This window comes from Micropterus dolomieu, linkage group LG21 (assembly GCF_021292245.1).
Source record: "Micropterus dolomieu isolate WLL.071019.BEF.003 ecotype Adirondacks linkage group LG21, ASM2129224v1, whole genome shotgun sequence".
In the NCBI taxonomy this organism is placed as follows: domain Eukaryota; kingdom Metazoa; phylum Chordata; class Actinopteri; order Centrarchiformes; family Centrarchidae; genus Micropterus; species Micropterus dolomieu.
The window spans coordinates 27,329,626-27,355,281 of NC_060170.1; the positions used below are offsets into that span (position 1 = coordinate 27,329,626).

General features: G+C 40.9%; 1 protein-coding gene across 1 annotated transcript in view; it reads right to left on the minus strand.

Annotated features, from left to right (window-relative positions):
* trpm3 (transient receptor potential cation channel, subfamily M, member 3) overlaps positions 1-25,656 on the minus strand; it is a 142,478-nt gene that overhangs the window by 32,400 nt on the left and 84,422 nt on the right. Inside the window, exons 5-10 of the mRNA XM_046035827.1 lie at positions 24,369-24,582; positions 22,030-22,154; positions 20,514-20,685; positions 9,394-9,568; positions 8,775-8,898; positions 871-943 (exon numbers count right to left, since the gene is read on the minus strand). Coding sequence (XP_045891783.1) covers positions 871-943; positions 8,775-8,898; positions 9,394-9,568; positions 20,514-20,685; positions 22,030-22,154; positions 24,369-24,582 — 883 coding nt within the window. The remainder of the gene's footprint in view (positions 1-870; positions 944-8,774; positions 8,899-9,393; positions 9,569-20,513; positions 20,686-22,029; positions 22,155-24,368; positions 24,583-25,656) is intronic.

The following is a 25,656-nucleotide window of genomic DNA, read 5'->3' on the forward strand; positions in this document are numbered from 1 at the left end:
TGTCTTCCTGTAATTATTTGTCTCTAGACACACAGTTAATGAGCAGCTGTGTTCATGCTAATTGATTATTTTGCAGGTGTTGTTGTGATATCAGGGTTTTATTAGCATATAAAGTAGGAAACCTGCAAGCTTTTCTGAAACGGCTTCAATATCTGGTAGGGCACGGGAGCCACAATCTCCTCATATTTTAAGGAATGATTCAATATTTTGTGGAAAATATTGGAGAAGATAAGCACAAAAACTGAAAACTAAGCAAAATAGCTAGCCCGATTCTGTTCAAAGGTAACAAAATATGCCAAATAGCCCCTCTAAAGCTTACCAATTAAAATGTTATATGTCATTTAATACATAAAGTTGGGAAACCAGCATGTTGTGAGGTGTTGGAAAAAGCCAAATATTTTAAAAACAAAAAGATTTCGATAGGAGTTAGTGGACCAAGCCAGTAAATACTGGATAATATTGGACAAGAATTATGCCCAAGTAATTTCCCCATCACTGTTTTTGATAAAACTGTAAGAAAGTAATTGTAATACATAAATCTGATATCAAGACTTAATGCTTAGGAGTCTTCCTGCCCCCCAGTGATCAAAAATTGCTTAATGGAGATTTGAAAAAGAAAATAATAAGCAGATGTCTGTTTTATTCCTGAGCTATGAACTGCTACAGTAAGAACATGCTTTGTGCTTTAAAACATACACCTAAACTGGGACAGTAAGAGGAATGCTTTCTGAAATGATTAACATCCTCCTTTTATGCACAGAAACGTCCAAAAAACAACATCCCCGGAGAGCACCGTTGAAATGTATGCCACTTATTGTACATACACACTCCAGCACACACACACACACACACACAAATACACACACCCACCTTTGAGTAATGCAGTGAGAATGGCAAGGTCAATGTCCTGATGACCCTCCGACCCCATCCGGAAAACTGTTATCTGAGAGACAATGAGAGAGACAGACAGACAGAGAGCCAGGTGCATTATTTCTACGGTTTGTAGAAGACTTTACGACTTCTATTGTTGTTTGATTAAATGGATCAAGGCTCGTAACATAAAGACATTCAGTCACATGCGAGTGAGAGTGCTCTCGTTTGCTGGATTAAACTGCTTCGCTAAAAAACGCTGCTGCCAAGGTGCTAAGAGAGGAGGGGAGAGGAGAGGCATTGCTCCGATGTAATGTAGTGTATCTCCTCTCCAGACTCTCTTCCGTCCTCTCTTGTCTCTTGTAAAGAGAACACCACAACACTTTCACATACTTACACACATACATACAGTTCACTGTATGTATGTGTGTAAGTAGGGAGGGAATGAAGGGATTTCGCTGAGAAGGCGAATAAAAAGAATGAGAGTAAAAACATGACAAAGAGAGAGATCAAATGAATATGAAAACTAATGGTGCGCTCACATTACCTAAGAATCTTTTGCTTTTTACCTTTTGCTGTGTCAAACATTTTTTGCATTAGGCTTTAAGGATTTTTTTCACTCTATGGCCAGTTTAGGTCTACGTCTGTGTAGTCTGATATGTCTTTTAGCTGCATTTTTTTATATCCTGCGTGAAATGAACTAATGGTGCAATGGATGAAAGCCAAAGTCCACTGAGAGGGAAATCTGAGAAATGGGGCAGCTTTTCTGGATTTTTTCCCCGTCACATATAGCAAGTGCATGTACAGATACATGCATGTGGGCATACATATTCGTATGTGTTCATGTGTGAAGGTCACCTTGTGGGGGCCGTGTACAGGAGAATGTGTGTTCTGAATGCCTGACAAGCTATTCCTCTAATCCCTCCATCCACCCATCCATCTCGTCCCACCTCCCTCTCCTCCTTGCAGCCCATCTCCCCTCTTTAAATGGCTTCATTTTGCAGTGCCCCGGGAATCTGCAGGCTTTGCTGCTACTGTTGCTGCTTTCCCTTGGGCAATGCTGCAATGTTGTAGGCTAACCCTCCACTTTCTCCCTCTATTTCTCTCTCTTTTCACACAATCAAATGCAGAAAAGTATTTGATTTACATTAAGTATTTACAGAATCTACTGCATTGGCTTGTTCATCATTTGTACACCATGTGCTGATCACATGTTGGCTCCTTCCTGAGAGAGAAATGAGGAGTGAGACATTGCGTAACGCCTTAGACCTGCGCCATGCAGCGCAAATGCAATTATTAATGCGGGGAGCATCTACGTGTATGTGTGCTTGCGTTTGTCTGTGTGTGTGTGTGTGTGTGTGTGCAGCGATCACTCTCAGCCTGTGTAATCAAAAGGTCTTTCTCCAGGTGAAATAGGAGTGCAATGGGATGTGAAGGTATCAATTGAGGTCTTCATGAGCGTGGACACCAATGAGTCGCTGCTGCAGTGTGTAATTTCATATGTGTCTCTGAGTTCATTTATAGTGCGTGCGTGATTGTGTTTGAATGGTGCGGCCAGTGGCTAGATTTTTATTTGCTAGAATGCATCTTTGCCTTCACTCTAATAGATGTTAACAACACATTTAGGGAGCCATCTGTCAAACACACATGCAATACTATGATCTAACCAAGTGTGTGCGTGTGTGTGTGTGTGTGTGTGTGTGTGTGTGTGTGTGTGTGTGTGTGTGTGTGTGTGTGTGTTTAAGAGATGCAGTGACTCAAAAAGGTCAAAATATGTGGTGGGGAGAGATGGAGAGAGGGCGGGTGTTCTCATGTGCATGCCTAAATCCACCCAATCAGTACAGATTCCTATTCTGGCCAATTGTTCATTATACCCTGTAGTTATCATTATAGAAGAATTAAGAATTTCCTTATGCGCACACACACACACACACACACACACACACACACACAGTGCCTGGCTGCCTTAAGGACTGAAGATGGATGACAGTGTGATAGACAAAAGATGATGATTACAGAAGATATTTGCCATCCATCCATTGTTTCATCCATCATCCTCCCCCTGTCCCCCAACTCTACAACAACCTCCCACTAGCACGCTACTCTCCCTCCTCCCCCTCCTCCCCCTCCTCTCATCTTTGCCCGCTTCCTCCCTCTTCCCTTCCTCCAATCACACCCCCAAGGTGACCCGGTGGATATGCGCTACCTGTTATCATAAAGGGTCTCAAATGCAGAGGCTAAACAAGACAACCGCTATGACAACACAACGTTGCTAATTTAGTCACAGCGTCAATAGGCGTGTGCAAAGGTAAACAGACAGCTTCTCTACTATCTATTCGCTCCCCCATCTATTTTCATCATCTCGTACAAGCAAAGGTGTTCTCAAATATTTCTGAATTTTGAAATAGCTTTAAATGCTCCCTGCCTCTACACTGAGTCATCACCTCAGTGGTCAACATTCAAGAGACAGGGTACAGACTTGTCTCTGTCGTACTCAATCTCTCGGCTGACAAGAAAAGAGGAGAGAGGAAAGGAGCGAGAACAATAAAGAGAGGGACACGAGTGGAGACTGGGATCAGGAGGATAGACGTGAGACATCAGAAAGAGGACGCACGTGTAAAGCAAAGGAAGACAGAAGGAGGGAGATTTTGTGTTGACAGATTGAAGGCGGATACAAGGAATGAAAAAGGAAGAGGCAGTTCAATCTTTCTCAGTATGACTGGGTTTTGTCGGAGGACTCCCACATCTTCAGAGAAGCTAAGCTACATGCTTAGAGGATCATAAAACTGCTCTTCACGCTGCAGTGAGCCAAGCTGATTGGAAAACATTCATCTTCATTTAACAGGCAAAGACCCTGCTGATGCTGCTACATGTACAGACAAGGCTAGGTCGACACCACATACTCATACACACACAGGTTTCCACAGCATCTTCTGCAGTTCATACATTAACAATGGTAGCAGTTCATATCTGACAAAGCTCTGCTAATGGATTCATCTGTGTGAATTTACTTTCTAGGATAAACCATTCTGCAGTCTGCAGGGAAATAAGTTTCTGTATTCATGAAATTTTAAACTGATAAACTGCCTTGCTGTTAATCAACCAAGGGATTGTCTTTCTTCTAGCATATTTCTCCGTTTGTGGCACAAACTACCTAATTTTTACATTTGCTCTACCCATACCGTATTGTTTACCCTTCTCTTACTTCTTGTGTGCGCCTTCCCCTCTCCATCTGTCCCTCACACCCTCTCTCTCTCTCTCATGGTCCATTTAAGTTACTGTTTTCCTCTCCCTGTCTTCCTCCGACTCTCTCTTGTCAGGGAGGCGGAGGGAAATTGCGCGTTGGTGGTCCCTCCTCAATATTTAATCCAAATTAAACATATAAGGACTATTCTATCACTTAATTATTTATACCCAGCTGGGAGATACCAGGACAGTCATCTTGCATCCAGAGAGAGGGAGGGGGAGGGTGAAAGAGGCACTTCTCTTTTAATTAGACCTATATTAGCAAAAAAAAGCTAAAATCAGACCGTATAAATATTTAGAGACAACCTGTTGTCTTTTCAGTGTGCTTGTATGACATTCATATGAAACTGTTCCACCTTTGTGAAGGTAGAATAAAAGAAACAAGATAAGTAATGCGCATATACGAGGAAGATAATTACTCTTATCATCCAGACAAATTGATACAAATAAGGCCTATGCTTTATTTTAGTATTCCTTTTCATTGCACTTATATGACACATAATACAGATACTATTCAGTATATATTATACTACATATGTTACCCCTCAGTAACACTCTTGCAGTGATTTGCTTCGCAATTATTTCCCCTTACCCTTCCTTGGAATCTAATAATCTATCATCTATCAGAACAGATTTTTTTCACTGGGAGATGAGCCAGCACACTCCTAAATTAGACCAAGAGAAAGTATAAAGCAGATAATTGGGACTATTGTTTGTAGATGCAAAGAGCCCTTCTTTGCAGCTACAGAGCCCTTTTTTTCGTTTGATACTGCCTAACAAACTACACAACAATATCCATCCATCCATCCATCGTCAACCGCTTATCCTGCGTACAGGGTACATAACAATATATTAATGGTCAAATTCATCATGTGGCATCTTAAAATGACAAGTTTAAAGCAAAAAATGGCTACAAGGCTTCTTCCACTTTTGGTAAAGATAGCACGATAATATTCAACCACATTATTCTCTACATACATATAATATATTTAACGGGGGCCCTCCCCTAGCTAACATTGCTCCACAGCAGCCACACCGACAAGGCTGCTGCACTTGTTTCCGCAGACATTTATTTGTTTATCACCTTGTGAGTGCAGGCCGATTAATTGGTCTATCACTAGTACACACAGATATACCTTTCAGTGTGCATGCATTGCGGTTGAAAGTTTATTGGATTCTTGATATAAAGCATAAACAGCTGTGCGTATGATAAACAAAGCAGAGGCAACAGGGAAATAACTGAAGCATAAAATGTCTACATGAATAAACCAACATGCTGAAAATAAGGAAAAAGCAAGACACAGCCTTTCTTAAGTCTTCCTCTTTCTCTTCACTTGCCCTCTTAAGCTGACACACACTCGCTATCCCTCTCTCATACAATATCCCAGCCAGTCACCTTTAGTCTTTCTCTTTCCCTCCTACTCTCTGGCTTTCGTACTGCAGAGCCAGAAAAATGAAAGCACGGGCATACTGGCACACAGACAAACACGCACTCTCATTGCCTCTATCTCTCTCACACCGTTACCCCTTTCAGAACGCTGCACTGACCCTGGATAAACCCACACTTGCTGCCAGTGTGAGTGAGGAAACCCAACTGTTTTGCGACCCTGCTCCTGACCTGAGTGTTAACATGGGCTTGACACTATTTGACTTTGGTATACAAGGGTAAATCCAGGTTTCTATAATTGCTATGAGATTGCAGTACATGCATCCCTATAGTAGGTATTAGTTGCATCGTCTAGACCTCTCAAGTCTAAATGACATTCATGTCATCTGCATTAATTTAACAGAGTGTGAATAAATGAATAAAAGTAATTCACCTATCCCCCCTTCAGTCTCAGTAATGTATTTTTTCTAATCTCCAGTATAAATATTGCAGCCATCAATTTTAATAAACTGAAGCTCATCAATCCTGTGCAACACTGTTTTAAATATAGTAATGTCAATGGGGGTGCATTTTGAACTGCACTCATCCACTACATGTTAATAGTGTTGCATGAATAAAACACAATGAACTTGTAGGTTTTAGGTATTTTACGTGGATCTGGGACTAGTTAGTTTGTTATTTTAGATTGTTTTTAAGTGTGCTGTCCGTGTGGTTGGCAGGTTTCTCAGGAAAAAGAAAGAATGCAAGTTTAAGGCACGTCCGCATTGGCTTCACTTCTCAGACCTGGAGATTCTCGCTTCAGTATGACACAGAAGACCAAGCAGACAGTAGTTAACTTACTGTTAGACATGATGAACAGTTTGTTCACAATGTAGGACCATATTTGACGTTATTGTGTAAGTAAGGTTAAGTTTAGGAATCTGGTCCTTCAGACCCTGCATGTTAAACTACTGTTGTTGGGTAGGGTCCAGAAGAATTTAAGATCAAATCCTGAGACATTGGTTTTGGCCTCATCTCAAAAGGGATGTGCTGCTTTTGTCAAGTTGCCCTTTAACATTTGAATATTTGAGATTTCAAAAGTTTGGTCTGAACGGGAATCAAGTGAGTGGCTTTAACACAGGTTGTATGACTTTTGGAGGACTCCTGACTTACTGATCTCACTGATACGCCATGCTCTGGTTTTTCTAATCCCCACACAGTGAAATGTGTATGGTCCACTTTTTGGGGTGTCTTGAGCCCAGCCAAGACAAAAGTGTTTCAGCCTTTACATGGGACAATGGGAACTATCTTTTGATCATTGTCATTTTCAGTAACTCCCCTCCAATCAAAGGCTTTCTGAGTGTGATCAGGAAGGAACCCCTGTAGTGCCTATCAGCCTTATAAATAAGAGGAGGTGACACATCCATCTCTCTCTCTTTCTCCCAACAACCATAATCAACTTTGTGTCTTTGAGACTCTCTGCATGGTACATGGGCACTAATGACTGCAGTATGTGTCCACTGAGAAAAGCCTGAGTTTTTATGAAAGTAATACAAGGATGAGGATTGCTTCCACTGAATATATTATCAGAGAGTATGCTACCAAAGTTTTATGTCATTGGTAAATGTTTTATGGCTTTGTTAAGGTTATAAGCCACATATGAGTATTTCTTAGTGTAGCCCCACATGTTTGCATTTGAACAAACTTCCTTGGGCAGTAAATGGATTATCAGACAAATACCTAACGGGCCTTTAAAATGCAGACATATTAATGCAAGGGTGGTGGACTTATATTATATATAAGTGAATATATATTATTCACAAAACGAACATTCAGTGCAATACATTTCAGTTTGAGAATGGCAGAGGCAACGGTTTTATAAGTTCAGAGAGATGCTGCATCAGATTATCTGGCCTCTACAGCTGCTCCTGCTGAGTGACTCACTCTCTATTGTTCTGCTCTGGTATATTGTGTTCAGAAGATCCATCAGTGTGAGCATCAGTCAGCCAGTGGAACCCCACTGAGGACGCAATCAATCCACTTACACGCTGCACAACCATGACCAGTTCTGGGCTGCCTGCAAAATACTACTTGTGCTCTGTGTGTGCTGTTCCGGTGTTCCTTCACATATATGTGTTTGTGTGTGTGTATATTTATATATAAACATACTGTATAAACTGAAACATATAATAAAATATTTAAATTATTCACATACAGTATTTTTATAAAACTGGAAGACTATCGTATGATTGAGCCACCTCAAACACCTCAGTCATTATGTTTCAAGATAAACTGGATTCTTACTCAGCACTTTAATTTTCACAAGTTGTGATAAAATTAAGCTTGAGTGTGTTGGATACTACTAATTATTAATTTATTAGCAAAATGACACTGCCAACCAGCAGTACCAACAGTCACTGATCTGGGAAATATTCACCTCACTTACAAAAGACATTATACAATGTGTGTATACAATATGTTCAGTGTGAGTTGAGGCAAGAGCAACCAAGTAGTAAATAAGTCAGTACTGATCCAGAACTAAGATACAGTAAACACTGCTAGCTTTTTATTTGCAGCATAGATGATGTGTTACACTATCATCTTGTCAATGAGTATAAGGTTGTGTGTGCTTGTTTAACTCTTTCAATGACAGTGTGTGTGTGTGCCATATACCACAATGACTGTGGCAAGAAAGCATCATACCCCCTGCTACTGTGATCAAAATTACCAAGATAAACATGTGCACACAAACGCACAGATACACTACACATAGAGTCACATAAATACACATCACAACTACCTAAGAGGTTGGCTTCATGTGAATGACAGTGTTCTAAAGGGACTGAGACTTCTCCACAGGGTAGAGGCATGGGTGTGACAGCCACACTTGACAAGACGTGTGTCTTGACTGAAACACACTAAACACCGACTCTCAAGGTGGAGGCCATTTGGTCCTGAAAGTCATTTGAATAGATTTACATCCACTTAACATTACATGTCATGCATAAAAGATGGGATTATAATTGCTTCAATAAGAGTTTCATGATGAGCAAGCTTCATTTGACAAATCCATTTTGTTCCTCGTTCTTTATACAGCAGAGACATCGAAGCTTAAGTGGATGGCAATATTGTTGTTATTAGAGGTTTAATGTGGTGTGCACATGTGAGCCTGTGTGTGCATCAGTTTTATTCTGTATGTACTGCTCATATGTTATATACTGTACATGCATGTGCAAATACTGTATATGGGCATGCGGGTTTGTATGTGCACATGCATGAAAGTGACACTCACCAGCTCCTTCTTCTTCATGCACTCCATGAGAATGATGAACAGATGTTGGGCCTGTGTGCGGCTGTAGGTGAAAGTCTTCTGGATAGTCACCAGCAACTGGTCTCTTAGAGACTCATTAATTATGCTGTACAGAGATGTGTGGGGATGAGGGTCAGAGGCAAGGAGAAGAAAACGATTAGGGGGAAGGAGGCAAATTAGATTTATTTGTCAGTAACTCAAACCAAGGTTGACTGTAGTCCCAGCACTACTATATCAAAGTCCTTGGTGAGATGTGATTCTGCCAGTTTACCTTTATCTGTATCTGGATATAAAACCATTTGAAGTCATTTATGTGTCTCATGAGGTATGTAACCAAAAATGTTTACTGTGTGTTATTAAAGTAATGCATCAGCACATTTCAGAAAGTGTATGCACTTTTTTAAGCGATTGCATCACTTCAGGTTTTTATCCTAATACCATATCTTTTTCCAAAAAAACTTAGCTGCAGAAGGACAATTCTGATGACAATCTTAGGAAGAATATTCCCACAGAGTGACTGCTTTTTCTACACTAGATAAAATGATTATTACTAAGCGTTTCTCCTTCGATTACAGCATACTGTGCACATGTACACACGTACCCTCCCTCCTCAGAGTATTTGTGTCCAAAGGCCAAGATGTCAGAGGCCCTGCCGCTGCCGTCACACACCACCACAGGGACGGGAGGCGTGTCCCTGAGGTACTCCAGTACAATGGAGATCACATTCGGGCCTCCCTCTACGATCAGAGCCACCACAGGCACACCTTGACCAATACCTGCACATGAAAACAAGTGGGTGCAGGGGAAACAGCCGGTGGAGAGTGATTGTAGAGAAGAAAACAGGGATGAACAATACAGAAAAAGGGGCAGAAATGTGGAGAGGGAAGTTAAGGAAAGTAAAACAAGGATAGTTAATAGGCTTTATTACATCAGCAGTATTTAATCTATAAATAAACTGAACTTTTTTTAACAATGTGCAAATGTGACACTTGTGATGTCTCATGACTGTATTGTCAAGACACTGTAAGCTTTCTACTTATTATAGAGGTTTTTTTTAGTACCTGTACTAAAATTAACCAGCCCACTTTGTTCTATCTGCTCTGTTACTGTGGCATGAGTGTGTGTGCGTGTGTGCGTGCGTGCGTGCGTGCGAGAGAGAGAGAGAGAGAGAGAGAGAGAGAGAGAGAGAGACTTTCACTGATAAATCCCCCACTGTTCCACACAAAATGGATCCTTGCCTGCTAATCACGCTATTTAGAGTAATTATGCATAATTAGCAGGTGGGTTTTTCTGCACACTTTGTACAGGAGAAGGGACTGTAGATATCAAAGTTATTGTCAAACTCTCGAATGAATTCTCTGCCTTACAATTTCTTGTGTTGCTCCCTTTTCTGCTTCTGGTTTCCTTTCCACAATATATATCTCATTATACAACTAAATATCGCCTTTAAGATACCATGAATCCTGTAAACCCCAGCGTCCCATTTTCTCTTAGCCCCAAAGGTTCTTTCCCCTTTCAGTGGTCTCAGTCCAATCCATTTCCTAAACCCTTCTCCCCCCATCCGGCCCTTTCCTACTCTGTGTCTCACTTCCTGTCTTCCTCTCCCCAGTTTTTCTTTCTATATCCACTTAATTCTCATTCTTTCCCTCCCATTCTGTTTCACGTGGTTGTGTTTTCTGCCTGGTGTTTTGACTCTTCTAATTTGAAAGCTGTGTAACTGCCGGATCTTCCCCGCCCTGCACCCTCATCCTGGTCTGCATAATTCACAGAGCAGAAAGCATTGTCTGTCTTTCAAACACGCAGGAATACGAGCACATACAGATGCGCACTCATATACTGTATACACACACACACACACACACACACAAGCACATGTACACATTCAGAGGCATACCCAGCAACATCACACATTCCCTCACACAGCCTCATGCGGCCTTGCAACAGGGACAGTTACATAAGGAGAATATTTTAGGGGCCTCGCCTACTTCAAAGAGGTAAAACGTCACTGTGCCACAACACATCACACGACCATACATCAACAGAGATGAATGCGAGAGAGACGCAGACTAATGACTTGCATTTTGTATCTGATTCTTCCATTTCTTTTGGATGTCTATTTTGGCTGTTACCTGCATGTGTGCATGAGCTTGCAGTTGTGTCGGATCAAGCATTGATATTGATGACTAGTGAGCTTTGGAAGCAGCACGGTAGTATCTAAAGCAGATTATTGTTCAAATGAAACCCACCGAGGAACAGATGAGGAGGGAAAAGCACAGCTGTGTCATTGCTAATTGGTAGGAGAGAATTCTGCCTGTGCGGACGGGCACACGCGCACGCACACACACACACACACACACACACACACACACAAATACAGACAGAGGCACACACACGTAAACAAACCACAAATTACGTAAAATGATCTTTTAAATACAGTCTTAACTACTTTATTTATTCTGTGGGAACTCAGATGTATTAAAACGTGGATGAGGAAGGTAAACATAGCGGTCTATTTATTTAAATTAAAGCTGTCCACCCAGCGCACACACCTAAAATGTCCTACTGTGGGTGCCCATAACAAACATAAACTGCACCAAATCAATGTTATGATACAAATCTTTTTGCCTTAAAATTTTAGTTGGCCTAATGGTTGTAACTGTGATAATTCAATGAGAAATCTTTCCATGTGTGATGCCCAGGGAAAGCGCTTTTTAGTTTACAGACATTAGTATTATTATGTATGTGTGGAAAGTTTTCTGGATCCATGAGCCTGGCACATACCACACAGTCCAGTGCTGTTCCTGAAGGCTTGAGTGGGAATTGAAGTCCTAAAAGTAGCAGTGTTAACTCTCCGCCAACTGCTGCTTCTACGGAACTTGCAATTTTATACTTAAATTTAATCCTGTGATTGTTAGAAAGCTGATAGTCCTTTGAATTATTTTATCTGTGGAGGCGGATTTTGTGGTCTGAACTCTTCTTTTATATCACAAAAAACACTAAGTATTAGAACACATGCAGTGTGGTTAAATGAGTCAGCACTTTCAGAAGACCTATTGTTCTAGATGGAAAAGAAAACCATAGCTGGAGAGCTAATCTATCAAGTGAAGATGCAATCTTTTTATTGAACTACAACAACTGTTTACTCAGCCAAAGTGCGACACTCTTGTGCAGTGGACTGTCCATGTACATCTGTTTTTTCTCTCCATTTCTCAACAACACTGTGTTTTTGATCATTCTTTCTTTGTGTTTGCTAATCCAGAAGTGAGTCGGGACTCTCCGTAAATAAAAGAGGAATCTGTACTGTAATGATAAATGCCCACAATTAAAGCAGAAACACTCTTGCATCTTCCAAAAACAAATCAAAACAGCTGTGTTTGCAGGAAATCTTGTTTATGCTACCCCCTCACCTTGCTGCTTGGATGCAGAGGTGTACTCCAGGGTTTGTCAATTGACCATGACATCACTGCTTGGTGTAGGTGCAGGTGCAACACTTCTGACCACATCCAACTACAGTGACTTGATAATCCTTAAGTGTTGTATATGCTCTTGTTTGTTGTTTGAACACTACTTTACAAGTGAGCTGCTGATCATGTCATTATAGGCTCTACATTCATGGCAGTGCAACAACCAGCGCAAGCAGCGCTCCAACCATTATTTTCCTGACCTTCCTGATTCGCTTTGCCTGTCTGTGCGGTATTTTATCCAGAGCACAGCGTATGGTGCACAGGTGCGAGGAGAAGCACAAACAGGTGGGAGGTGTAAAGTGTAAAGTGAGTTGATTTTGGTGGAAAGGTGTGCTATGAACACATATCACATAACCTGTCTGTTTCTGCCGCAAAGTCCATCTGTTGCCACTTTGGTGATTTTATCAACAAGAGTTAGCTAAATGCTTTGGAAGAAATACACACTACACCCTATACACGCTGTATTGTCTCTCTCAATGCTTTAAGCCCTTCCACCCCCTATTCTAGTATTGACTGTATCCATCCACACACTCCAACGCATCAGATAGCACAATCATGAAACCCCTACTCTCTCCTTCTCTCCCCCGTCTTTCTACATCTCATACATAGTTTTAACCCACTGCCCACGTCTTGTCTCTCAGGAGGGAAACTACCCTGAAAACTTTCTATATTTACCCACGACTAGGAAGGAACGAGGAGCAGAAGGAATTAGGGAGGGAAAGAAGAGCGTGTAAGCAAGACACACATAACATGCTTAAATGGTCCTAATTAAGGATCCTGCAATGACTCATCCTCTGCGTGTGTGTGTCTGTGTGTGCGTGGGTGTGTGCGAGTGTCTGCGAATTTGTCCTTGTATGTGTCAAATTAGTATCAGCATGACTGGAGGAGGTGTGCTAGAGTATGTGGGTCATTGTCTTCGCGCCCCCCCCCCATGTAAAAAACACAAAAACACTCACATAGACGCATATAAACTGTCATATAATTGTGTCATTGGTGTGGAGAAAACATTTTCAATTGGAATATATGGGTTAATGGAATTTTACCCCACGAATCTGCATCAACGTGCGGGTGTTTCTTCATTTTGTCAGTGCTGAAGATTATAAAGATTATATAGTCCTGTATATACTGTATGTTTGTGGGTTCAACAATTGTTGAGCTGCATCTATAGAAGGCAATGCATTATTACCTGCAAACCAAACGAAATTATTTCGGTGAAAGTAATAAGTATTCAGGAAGCTTGAACATCAGACCCCATTTACCCCATTCACTTCAAGCATCGTGGACGAATCGGTAGCTATCGGACATCAAGTTACACTGAGATTACACTCAAATTAACCGCAGTACTTCCTGTGTCATTAAAGCAACAGAAAAAAAGTATCTCCGGTGATTTCAAATAATTTGATCATTCACTGTGATGGTGCAGCATTTATATGATCTCTGATCAGTTTTGACCACTGAATGATCTGTATGGGTGAGAGAGCTGTGTGACACCATAAAGACAATAAAGCTTCTGTCTCACTCATAGTTGAAAAATACAATTCATTCATGTGTTTGTGTTTATGGATAGCTGTTAACTCACTAGCTAAATAGTGGTAAGTGCAGAAGTTATTCTTCTATTAGCTTTTTTCACAGTTACCAAACAACAATTATTAAGCAGTTTGTGCCGCAATTGGCATTTTTAAAAGGCACAATGAGAAGGAGTTTCCTAAGAAACAATGCATACACCCATACAAAAGTAATTCCTCTCTATGTTCACCTGACCCACTTAAAGTGTGTGTGCCCTCTGTGCCTGCATTTTCTTAATTTGCTGTGTTTGGGACATTTCTGGTCATCAACTTTTGGCATTCACTCTGCCTTTGCCTTTAGTTCTAGCTCTAGCTCTCACTCCTCAACCTCTTCTTCATCGTGGTAATCAAAAATCCCAAATTTTCCCAAAGGTAGTTAGGTATACCGCTCTTGAGTCACACCCTTATGTAGGTATTTTTTGCTGCAGGTGGTACATTGGGCTGTGTTCTGGCAACTGCGGTCAGAGTGCACGTGCTTCTGGTGTTGCTGTGGCAAGTAAAAGGGGCAACCGACAAATCCTACTCATTCTGCATTTAAAATCAAACTTTTGTCCAGATTCTTATATCATTATGTCTTTAAAAACAATTTTACCCCTTTAAATAATAATACAAAAGAAACACTTTGGCCACAAAATTCAGGGGGAAAATAACAGCAACAAATAAACTGATTTACACAGTGACATTATCAATACAGAGTATATTCTCTGGATACATGATTTGTGATGAGATGCACACATGTAGCCACGTATAAATGAAAGCGTATTTACTAAATGTAATTGAGATTTTATGTCTTACTTTACAACTTTGAATCTGTTTCTTGTATGACAAATAAAGAAGTTTGACTTGTTCTTGCCAAAACATTCTGGATTCATCTCATATCACTATGTATCAGCAACTAATGAGATAGATATATTTCTACTCAACTGCACTGCCTTTAAATGACCCATGAAAGCAACAGCGAAAATGTCATCACACCACAAGTGCAACAGTCCCCGTCCGGGTAGTTGTAAATATGTCACTTTGTTTTGACTCTCACTCCAGCCAATCAGTGAACTGTTGGAAACACAGTCAGGTTTATTGCATAGTCACAGAAATCCTAAACACTAAAATGAAGAAATAATTGGTAAAAAGAATAAATTATACCATAGTAAAAAAAAATATACCACTCCTACTTTTCCAGACGACATTTACCAGTTCACACTACTGATCATGCACTCAAATTCTTTCCACACCACATAACATGTTGTCATCCATGCGCATCCTCACCCTGGAACCATACCTGGAGCAAGTCTTGTATTCAACCTTACCCACTACTGCCTCTGTTATCGCCCCACCACAGGGTTGAACACTGGCAGTTCATGTTTATCATTTTGACATGTTTTTTGTATCCGTTCGTGCATGAACACACCTTACCCACAGTGACTTCAACTGTCGCCACACTGCCTGCGTACACTTACTCTCACGTGTCCGCAACTATTTTATCTACTGAACCACCCCCACAGCGTCAGATCAGCCCCACTGATTTAACCAGTCATTGAACCAGCACCTCCACAGGGACCAAAACCATTGACCAGAGGGTTTAATAAAAACAAATATTAATTTATGTGACCCGTAAATGATCGTCTTTAAAAATGAATGAACTTGTAAACATTTTAATGGCTCTGACTCTGCAGCTGTGTGATGTGTCAAAGAACAAGGGCAACCAAATAATCCAGTTGGTCACGCAGTTGGACAGCATAAACAAGGCGTAACATTAGCTATATCAAAAAAATCACGAGTTTGTCCAGGTACTGCTTGTAGTGCTTGAATGAACAGCATTACAACCCTCTTGACTTCACATGTACCATAGCTTAACTATAATTTCTTCTGTATGGGCTGCTCCACCGTGGAGGACACAATGTCACACCCAAACTGCAACGCAAGGCCTTATGGCTTCTGGATTCAATTAGCTACGTATGCTATGATTAATGAAACCGCTGCTATAGGAGGGTGAGTGAAGGTTACACAGTAGACACAGTTAAAACACACACATGCCTGCACGTGTGCACACAATCACTATACAACATATGGCCATTTTTAATAATCCGAGCCATTTAGGTGAAATGGAAGAGGGCATGCCTCATTCATACTTGCAGACCTTTTCTGAACTTGTATAAACTAATAACTTTTATTCCTCGTTGGCCATGACGTGTGCATCAAGTTTAAGATCGCCACATTGCAAAACACAAAAGTGTGAGTGAATAAGATGCAGGGTTTTCTTTTTTTTTCTTGTTCGTTTAAGAGAGAAAATAAGAAAACATTAATGGATGAAGCCTATTATGTCCATTTTCTGGCTGCCTTTTCATTACCTCTTCCTGCCTTTTCAGGGAAGACACCTCAAGGTAATATCTCGCCTCTCTGTCTGCATCCTCCTCAGCTGCCTCACACGTCCTTCGCTCTTCATTTTCTCACTCTCCTCTCATCCTCTTTTACTTGTCATCTCTCTGACACAGGTGTGTGATTAAAAAGCGTCATGGCCACTGCCGGAGACACGTCAAAAGAGGTGTGCAGCGGTCGAGTGAGCTGTGCTGAATGGTGCCAATCGTTTTATGGATTTTCTTTCATCTTTAAGTTTGACAGTTTCTGCTAGCTTCAGGAGGATACTTTTAAATAGAAAAATAGAAAATATATTCTTGTGTGACCTTAAAGACCATAAATAAGAAAATGGATGAGCAATACAATTTTTACATCAACAATTTGTCTATGATTATGCAATGTATATTTATGTTTACGGGTTAGAAGCTTTGTACCTCTGTTGGTGTGGAAGGCACAGTGTGGAGCATTTACCCTAGCGTGTGAGTGCACTGGCTCCATCCACCATATTTACAGCCTCCAAACCCCAGTTTCCCTTCTTAAAACATTTCTTTTGTTTACCCCCAACCAGAGCTGTCCCTCACATTTTCTTGTCCACTATCCACTGAAGAATGTATAAAACCGCAGGAAGCGACACCATCAAATATACAGTGCAATAGACACTGGAGAAAGTCTGCGGAGGGAATACACAGATCTTGTCACTAAGGGTGGTGTTAAAAGGTTTAAGGACCGCACAACTGTGCTCCAATGATGAGTTTTGACAGGTGCCGACAGTGCTGCTATAACCTGCAGTGGAAATGTGCAATGGGCAAAATGACCACAAATATCTTGTGGCACCAGGAAATCAAATGTTTCAGTAAAATGACTATGACATAGAAGATTTGTAGAAGACATTATTTGACTAAGTGCAGTCAGACCAAAACGTTCACTTATTTGTTATATATAATCAAAAAATATGTTATAATATTGTGACGGCAATTTAATTGCTACAGCATTTCCGGCAGTCACACGGTGATAGCTGTTGCATGGAAAATCATACACAGGCACAGTAGGATTAGCTACAGGACTGCCCAGACATTACAAAAATACCACAGGGGGAGATTACGCATATCTATCCACCACACTTCTTTCATCTTGTGTGCAGTGTGCAGTGGCGTGACTGTCTGTTGAAGAGAAAAAAGAGAAAATAAAAATAAAGAGCTTGTGGTTACGTGTGGTCCACAACCCACACGTTAGGCCATTCAACTAAACTGCTTTTTCACTCTTTACTTTCTTTATCCTCCTTTCCTTGACAGGACCTCGGGCTACACTTCGATCCCACAGGAGCGCCGCTGTGAGGAAAATTGATGCGCTCCTCGAATGACCGTGGACAGGTAATCAAATCAAGAAATGGTCCTTGTCTGCCAATGCTACAGTGGTGAATGAGGAAGTAGAGGATACACACGCACAACAAGGACATATACATGTGTAGTAACCGCACAATGGGGCTGCATATTGACTGCGCAATATGAATTGTAGCATTCGCAAATGTAAAATGTGGCAGTTTTGTCAACAGTGTGTTTAACTCCTGTTGGTGTGTGTTACCCTCTTCTGGTAATAAAATGGTCCGTTTGCTGATGTAGCTGTTTTAGTGGAGTTTTTCCAATGTTAAGAAGCTTAAAATGATTTAATGGGCATCAAATTTCACAGCCATGAAAAGATTAAATAATGATATGTATGCACTTTCTTTGATTTCTTCTTCAACATCACATTAATGACTGTATGCATGTGCAGCTGCCACACCTGTATTTTTCATTGGTGTTTACCATTAAGATTATTATTTTATTTTAAGCACTTCTGCAACACTATGCATTGGCCATACTGAACAGGTGCTTATAACCAGTGGGGTGATTTTAAATATTAGCTTTGTAAATCTACCAATCAACAACAATAGCTAGATTTATCACATGTTCTCAATTTTATTTAAAACACTGCCCAGAAAAATAAAGTAAAAGTTATGAGAACCATTTGGATTTAGGGCTAAGGGTCTGTTTTTGGGGTGGCACGGTGGTGCAGTGGTTAGCACTGTCACCTCACAGCAAGAAGGTTGTGGGTTCAAACCCAGTTGCCCCAGCTTTTCTGTGTCTCTCTGTCTTGTATGTTCTCCCACTGTCCAAAGACATGTGGCCTAGGTTGATTGGTGACCCTAAACTGTCCTTAGGTGTGAGTGGTTGTTTGTCTATGTGTGGCCCTGCGATGGACTGGCAACCTGTCCAGGGTGTACCCTGCCTTTTGCCCAATGTCAGCTGGGATTGGCTCCAGGCCCCCGCGACCCTGTACGCAGGATAAGCGGTTGGTTTGTTTTTGGCTGATACACGACTGCACCTCAAGATGCAACTCCAGCCAACTTGAGAGACAGGTTATAAAGTTGAAGTTGTTTATAAATATAACGTCAGACACTACGGATTTCAAGGTGAGTGTGAGAGAATCCGTGGGGTGATAGTTCTGTGTTATGGATGATCAGCAGCAGATATAAAGTGCACATGGTCACCTATCAACCTGTTTCATTAGTAAATTCCAGGCAGTGTAAGTGCTCGCCTTGGATCCAGACAATACAGTATGTTAAAGCTAGTTCACCGATGGATACATTAGGGATGGTACAGTACTTTACCATCATGTGGATGGCCCGATGCTTGAATGACGACTGGGCGTCCCTTTGCCTTCCCCGCCCCTTTTGTATGAGTCCAGGCATAGGATGACAAAGGGAAGTCCATAGGTCACATGAGTGGATGACGAACAGCAATGGAGTACATTAGTGTATCCTGTCAGCTCCAGGGACATTTCTTAAATCTCTGAAGTCAAGGGGTTAGGAGGAACATGGTAGTGGTTACACTAGTGAAATAAAAGCCCAGTTTTATTCTGACATTTAGCATACACTTATAAAGTCCCTACAAGTGAACATCAGTAGGTCTGACAGTGAGCAAAAATGGTGGACAAAGGTAAGGTTTGAGTCATGATCTTGCTCTCGACACTGTAACCAAATATCCATTAGGTAAAATCTATTTCCTGACACCCACAGTTTTGAAATAAGCATTGATGCTAAAATGTGTGCTTTCATGTCACCCAAACCCTGAGGAAATTATTATAAAACCGCTTTATGTTGACAACAAAAGAAGGTAATAACAAATAAATCAGGGCCGCAAACAACATTGCTCTGACTCAGGTTTGTTCCCGGTCCTGACACCTTTTAAACAATGCTGTGAGAGGCAATTGAGAAATGTATTTAAAAGGGTATCAGGGAGGTTTGTGTGTGCTTGTGTCTTTGAGTATGTGTGTGTGTGAGAGAGAGAGAGAGAGAATAAGAGAATGAGACAGAGAAATGCATTTTTGTATTCATGCAAATCCATTTGGTTTCTAGCTAAGGTATAATGTGGAAATTGAAAACAGAGAAATGCAATGTGACAAGGGCTCAATGGTGGATGAACACTCCAGACAAAGGCAAATATGTGCCCGTGCAGACTCAATTACACATTAATATACACACACAGGACATAAACGCCTACGTCTTTAGACACAAAAAACTGAAACCCACTCCTGCTGCCCTCTTCTGAGCATAATGTACATTTGATGCAACAAATTAGAGCTTCACAGGAATACATAACAGAGTGAGATTCTGTGGAGCTTAAACAGCAGAGCATTATAATACCCTGTTATTCACGTGTCTGTCAATATATACAAAAATACACCAACAAATTAGGTCATCCTGCAGTCAGTGATATTGACCCATTGCTTTAAAATGCCTCCTGTGTACAATATTCCGATTGGTTTGAACTATCAAATATCAAATAAAGCTAAAAAATACTATACAAACATATTTGATGTAGCATTTATATCTTTATGTGTGTTGATACGTACTTGGCGTATAACATGTAAATGTGTATGTACATGTACAGTGGGTGTGTGCTGGTCATTATGTCTGCGTTTGGTAGCTTTGTGCAGCACCCTGGAGCAGGGAGACTATCAAACAGGTTCATTTGAGGAGTTCATCTGAGCTGTCAGGAAGCTCCTGAAGGGAGGGACAGTTTCAAAGGCTCATTGAGTTTCACCACAGCTGGCTAAAAATACACTGCCTGACAGCATGTGTTCAGTATAAAGCAGGTAATGATAATTTTAGTCTGCTATAAAATAGATTTTGAACCCAATTAACCCACCGTGGCGGCGTTGATAAAACAAGGATTACAGTTTCATTGTGTTGTCATAATGAAACTTGCCGTATCGTTTAAAAACATCTCCTCTGATTTAGGGTAATTAGTTCAGTCTGGCAATAGCCATGACAGGCAGCTGCAGTACATTTCACTCACGTGTGTTGATCTTCTGCAAGGAGATGTGTTTCTCTAGCTGCCGTCGCAGTTTGACCTCAGCGCCGTACTTTCCCGTGGTGCCATTGTCTGCCAGAATGAAGTGGGAGTGGAGACTGTTTAGAACTGTCAACTTGCTCATGGGGTTGGACATGGTCTGGTATGGACGCACCACCTAGCCAAGAGAAGATCACATTAAAAATTAAACATCTGAGAGGCCCATGGCTGACAGGGGTATGTGGAAAAACGACAAATGTATGGTTTAATGATGACAAGGGCATGATTTATAAGCACCACTGATGTAAGTACGGGCAAAAAAATGAATTTGGCAAAACATTGCAGTATGTTCTCATTGTCAGGTGTTTTAATTAAAGAAGCACTCCACTGATTTTTCACCTCAAGTTCAATTTCCTTGTCACAGGGAGTGTGCCTCAGAAACAGTTAATGTCCTCTGTGGCTCTGGAGAAAGCTTTCCAAAGTTTGATTATGTCCTCAGGGATTATCTTGGTTTAGGCTTGGAGGCTACACATTTTTAATGGCAAGCCTATGTTATAAACTGGGGCATGGAGTTCGAAAGGCATTAGCATTTAACAGGCAGAGAGAGACTAACGAAGAGACGCTACCGGTTGCATCATGGGAAATGTAGGATCCAGCATTTCGGAGCTTGACACATACTAGCAACCAAAAGTCAAGATAACTCTGCCTCTGCTGCACCGAGATCAGTCTCTTGTGAGTCCTCCAACCTTAATAACTGGAGTGTCCCTTTAAGACATCAACATTTAAGCATACAGGGTAATTAAAGATGTTTGGTTCCTAATAAATAATTTCACAAAAATAAAAAGACTCTATTTACATATGTATATTCAATAGCCGCTGTATGTCTTTTCTACAGCATATTCTACTGCAAGAGTAGCTCAGACACCCTGATGCATTCACACAATCTGTAATTTTAAACAACACATATTTATTGTACTGTTATTAAAGTTCCACAAAATTACACTAAAAATATTAATACAATATTAAACAGTTTCTCTGAAGCCTAGATTAGGTCTACTGGGGCAGCGCCTGACAATCTGAGGTAAATTCATCTGGTCATTAACCGTACAGTTCAGACCAATCAAGCATAAAAAAAGTTAAAAAAAGAGCTTCAGCACTTAATAATCTCATTTCAGCCACCGACATTAATCGGCTCTGCTTGACTTGTTCTGGTGGACAGAGTGCAGCACATTCTCATGAAAGTTTAACTATAACATAACACTGATTCCAGAGATTTGAATGAGTCAGCAGCATGTGCTCTGCTGTCTCATGTGGATCTGCCAGCTGTCTAACTCACTTTGAAGGAGTGTTTATCACAGACAGAATCGGCTTACTCAGCATCTCAGTTAATAAACTGCAGTTTTCAGACAACTGTGGACTGCACATGACATTTTTCACATATACACACGCAAACGAGGGCTTTAAGCATGCAAACACCCACTCTGTTTCATATTGGTCCATATGTTTGCTCCCAGAGACTTACATCTTTGCCAACAAGATCCTCTTGATTTTCTACGATGCCCCATGGAGCAATGCCAATGGTGCAGATCTTTCCCCTTGACTTGGAGGCGTGGTCTTTCAGTGCATCACCCACATGACGAATCACCCCTGTGTGTGTTTGTAGGTGTGTGTGTTTGTGTGTGCATAAATGTGGACAGAGAAACAGATTACAAACTTAGTATGGATACGATCAATCCATAAACTTACATAATGATACACTCTGCTGAGGAAGATAAAGATGCTGTGAAGAATCTAATAGGCGCAGAAGACAAAAGAACACACACAACTTCAAACGCAGACAGGTCGTAGCTCCAGGCCTCTAGTTGTTGTCCTCAGGGGAGCAGGAGTGAGACCTGGAGGCGATCTCATCCCATCTCTCCTGTTGACATTCATTCCTTCTCCGCCATCAACAGTCCCTCCAATCCATCCCTACATCCATTATTCAGACCTCTGTCTTCCTCTTTCTTGCCTCTGGACCCATTCTGTCACTAAATCTTACTTTCTATTTCTTTCTGTATTCAAGTGTGGGCACTCTACAGCATCCAACGCTGTATAATGTTTTTTTCCATCTGTTCTTTTTCTTTCCTGTTCTTTTCCTGTTTCCTAAACATTATTGTCCCGTCTTTTTTTTGTTTTTCATGCCTGCTACATTGAATCTAAGTTGCTAAAAATACATCTCTTTTTATAGACCTAGAAACAATACAAGAACAGTACAAACAGTGAACTCATACAGACAAAGTGAAACAGTGCTCATATGAAGTCCAATAGCAACACCTTTGATAAGGTTTGACCAAAGGTAAAGCTACTTTTTTAAAATGAAATAGCTGTATAAATTTTCAAGATACTAAACTTACATTTAGCAATTTTATGACTATCAAGATCAGAAACATGAGCCCCTTTTCCACTGCATGGTACCAGCTCGACTCGCCTCGACTCTACTTGCCTTTTTTGCTTTTCCATTGTGGAAAAGTTGTACCTGTACCTGCTACCAGGTACTTTTTTTCATATCACCTCCGTTGAGGTTCCAAGCGAGCTGAGGCGATCCTAAAATGTGACGTGAAAACACAGCAGACTACTTATTGGTCAGAGAGAATTGACACTATTCACTGCGTCATCATTGCCCGCGCCTTTTCGATTTCATCACTAAATCCACTTCTGAGAAGTTTTGAGGTGAGAAGTCAACTGCGTAGATTCCAAATATTGATAGTTTTATGAAAAGTGATGGCGGAACAAAAATGTACTTGAAAGTCTTCGGAGTTGAGGAGCTCCGCAAGTGGCAGCGGGGAAAGCCTGCGCCAACCCGCGCGAAGTAAACACGAGCGGTCCGCTCATAGAGCCCTCTGCTCCCACCGTCAGACACACCGCTGCAGCAACAACGGCAGAGGAAAACTCACTTGTAAGGTTTTCATACGGCTTATCTGCCTATACATTCTGAGTAACGTTTTAAATTAAATCAAGAGACAGCTGGATGTAGGTCGCTGGTGTGTGTGTCGCATTGAACATTACGTCGCGGCAGTTGTGTGTGGCGTTGCTATGACATCCAGCTACATTGAGGGGTACTATCTGCAATGGAAAACGGAGGACGGCGAGCCAAACCCGAGTCGAGTACAGTCGAGGCGAGTTGAGCTGGTACTGGTAATGGAAAATCGGCAATGGTGGAGCCAATGGTGAAGTTCCCTCACAGAGACTACTTTCCATATGCATCATAAATCTTGGTTTTCCTTATATTATTTTAACTTCCACCTCCTACTGTATGTTCAAGATCTAGTCCACTGAGCTCCTCATAATCCCTACTCCAGGCCAAATTCATCCACCTGCTTAGTACAAGGAAATTCTTGTATTGCTTTCACTGGAATGCCACTCCTTGAAAAGCACAAGTCCATGATAGACCCAAATGAAACAACCTTTCATTGACTTTCAGCGATAAGATAAATCAGTCTAGACTCCCTGACATTATTTTCATTAAAGATGAATGAAATAATAATTGAGAGCTATCACTTCACCTGTCTGGTTTGACTAGTGAGTGCTCATAATATACTTAAAAGAACCCTTTCACAGTGAGCCAGTGGTTTAACATTTTTACAGCCTTGAGGGGCTTGATTAATGGTTATTTAATAGCTCATAAAGTATGACGGACATTTTAACACACTCATCATACGCACAAGCACCTGGCCACTCAATTTTTATAAAAAGTGACGCTGCACATTAAAATATCCTTATGAAATATTTTTACACTACACATGTATGAATGTAACATGTTTTTTGAGTTTTTCGTGATAGTAATGGTTGTTTCTAAATTAAGCTGCGTGTAGTGTACTTTACCTGTGTTGACCCCGCCGGTGAAGATCCAGGCTCCTGTTGTCATGGCAGCCTTGATGAGCCCTTTGCCAAAGACCTGTTTGAGTTTAGGCTGTAATTCAAAGTTCTGCAGGCCCCCGTGGACTGAGATGAGCAGCTTGGGCAGATCCAGCTGCCACTCCTTGGTCATCAGGTGGAGCAGCAGGTCAGGCTTGGTGTCATAAGACACTCGCACGTACTGAAAACAGTGGCGGATGTGTCAGTGATGTACAGTAAAGTGGCACATCTGCATCACCCTCAGGCACATGATGACTTGAAGTCTGCATGTGCCCGAGGCATAAAGACACAAACAGGAACACACAAATAAACAAATGTGCATACACTACATGATAACATACATAGAAGTATTTGGTGTGAAACAAATCTGTGAAGGCAATAATTTTTCAACTTACAACAATATTGGACAGATGTTTGCTATGATTGGAGAACCACATGCACTATAGAACATCTGTTTATCTACCTAATTCACTATCAGACACCCAACCTGACATGTGCCTGGATGAATAATTTAACACTGGGAATAAATCAGACATAATTCAGCCTTAATCATCTGAATTCCCTGAATGCTACAGAACGTGTGATGTTATTCTGTCAGCGTGGTTATCATAGACCATGAATACTTTTTGGATGGATCGAACTTTTATCTACTGCAATGTCTACACAAAGTCTTTCAAATTATAATTATTTATTATAATTATATGTACTTATGCAATAATTATACTAATTTGAATGATTTTGTGGTTATCTACAGGCATGATAGTGTGATGAATTCTGCATATGGGTGATGCTTTTACAGTGTACAGCTACAGTATAATTTGAAGAGAAGCTGGATTGAGGAAGGTACACAAGGATTCTAGATGAGTCCTCACTACATTTGTACTAGGAATATGTATGAAATGCATTAAGTGCCAAAAAATGGCAATCATTGAGCTGTTCAGATCAAGGAGTGAATTCATTTCAGTCAGCAAGGCACGCTCTCTCCTCTGTACCTGTGTGCTGTCAATCTGTATCAGTTTATGACAGCAGAGGAAAATATCTACAAATCACATTCAATTATTATGCACTTTCAGCTGTAGCTACTGCCTTTACCAAAGTTTTTACAATCCTCTTTTTACAGTATATTCAGATGGGGCCACTCAGTTTACTCAAACTTTGACAACTCATGTCAATACAACAGCTCGTGTTATCTGTCTCGTTCTTGACACCCATGTTTAAATCTCCATTCATTTGTCCATCACAAGAGTCAGATACT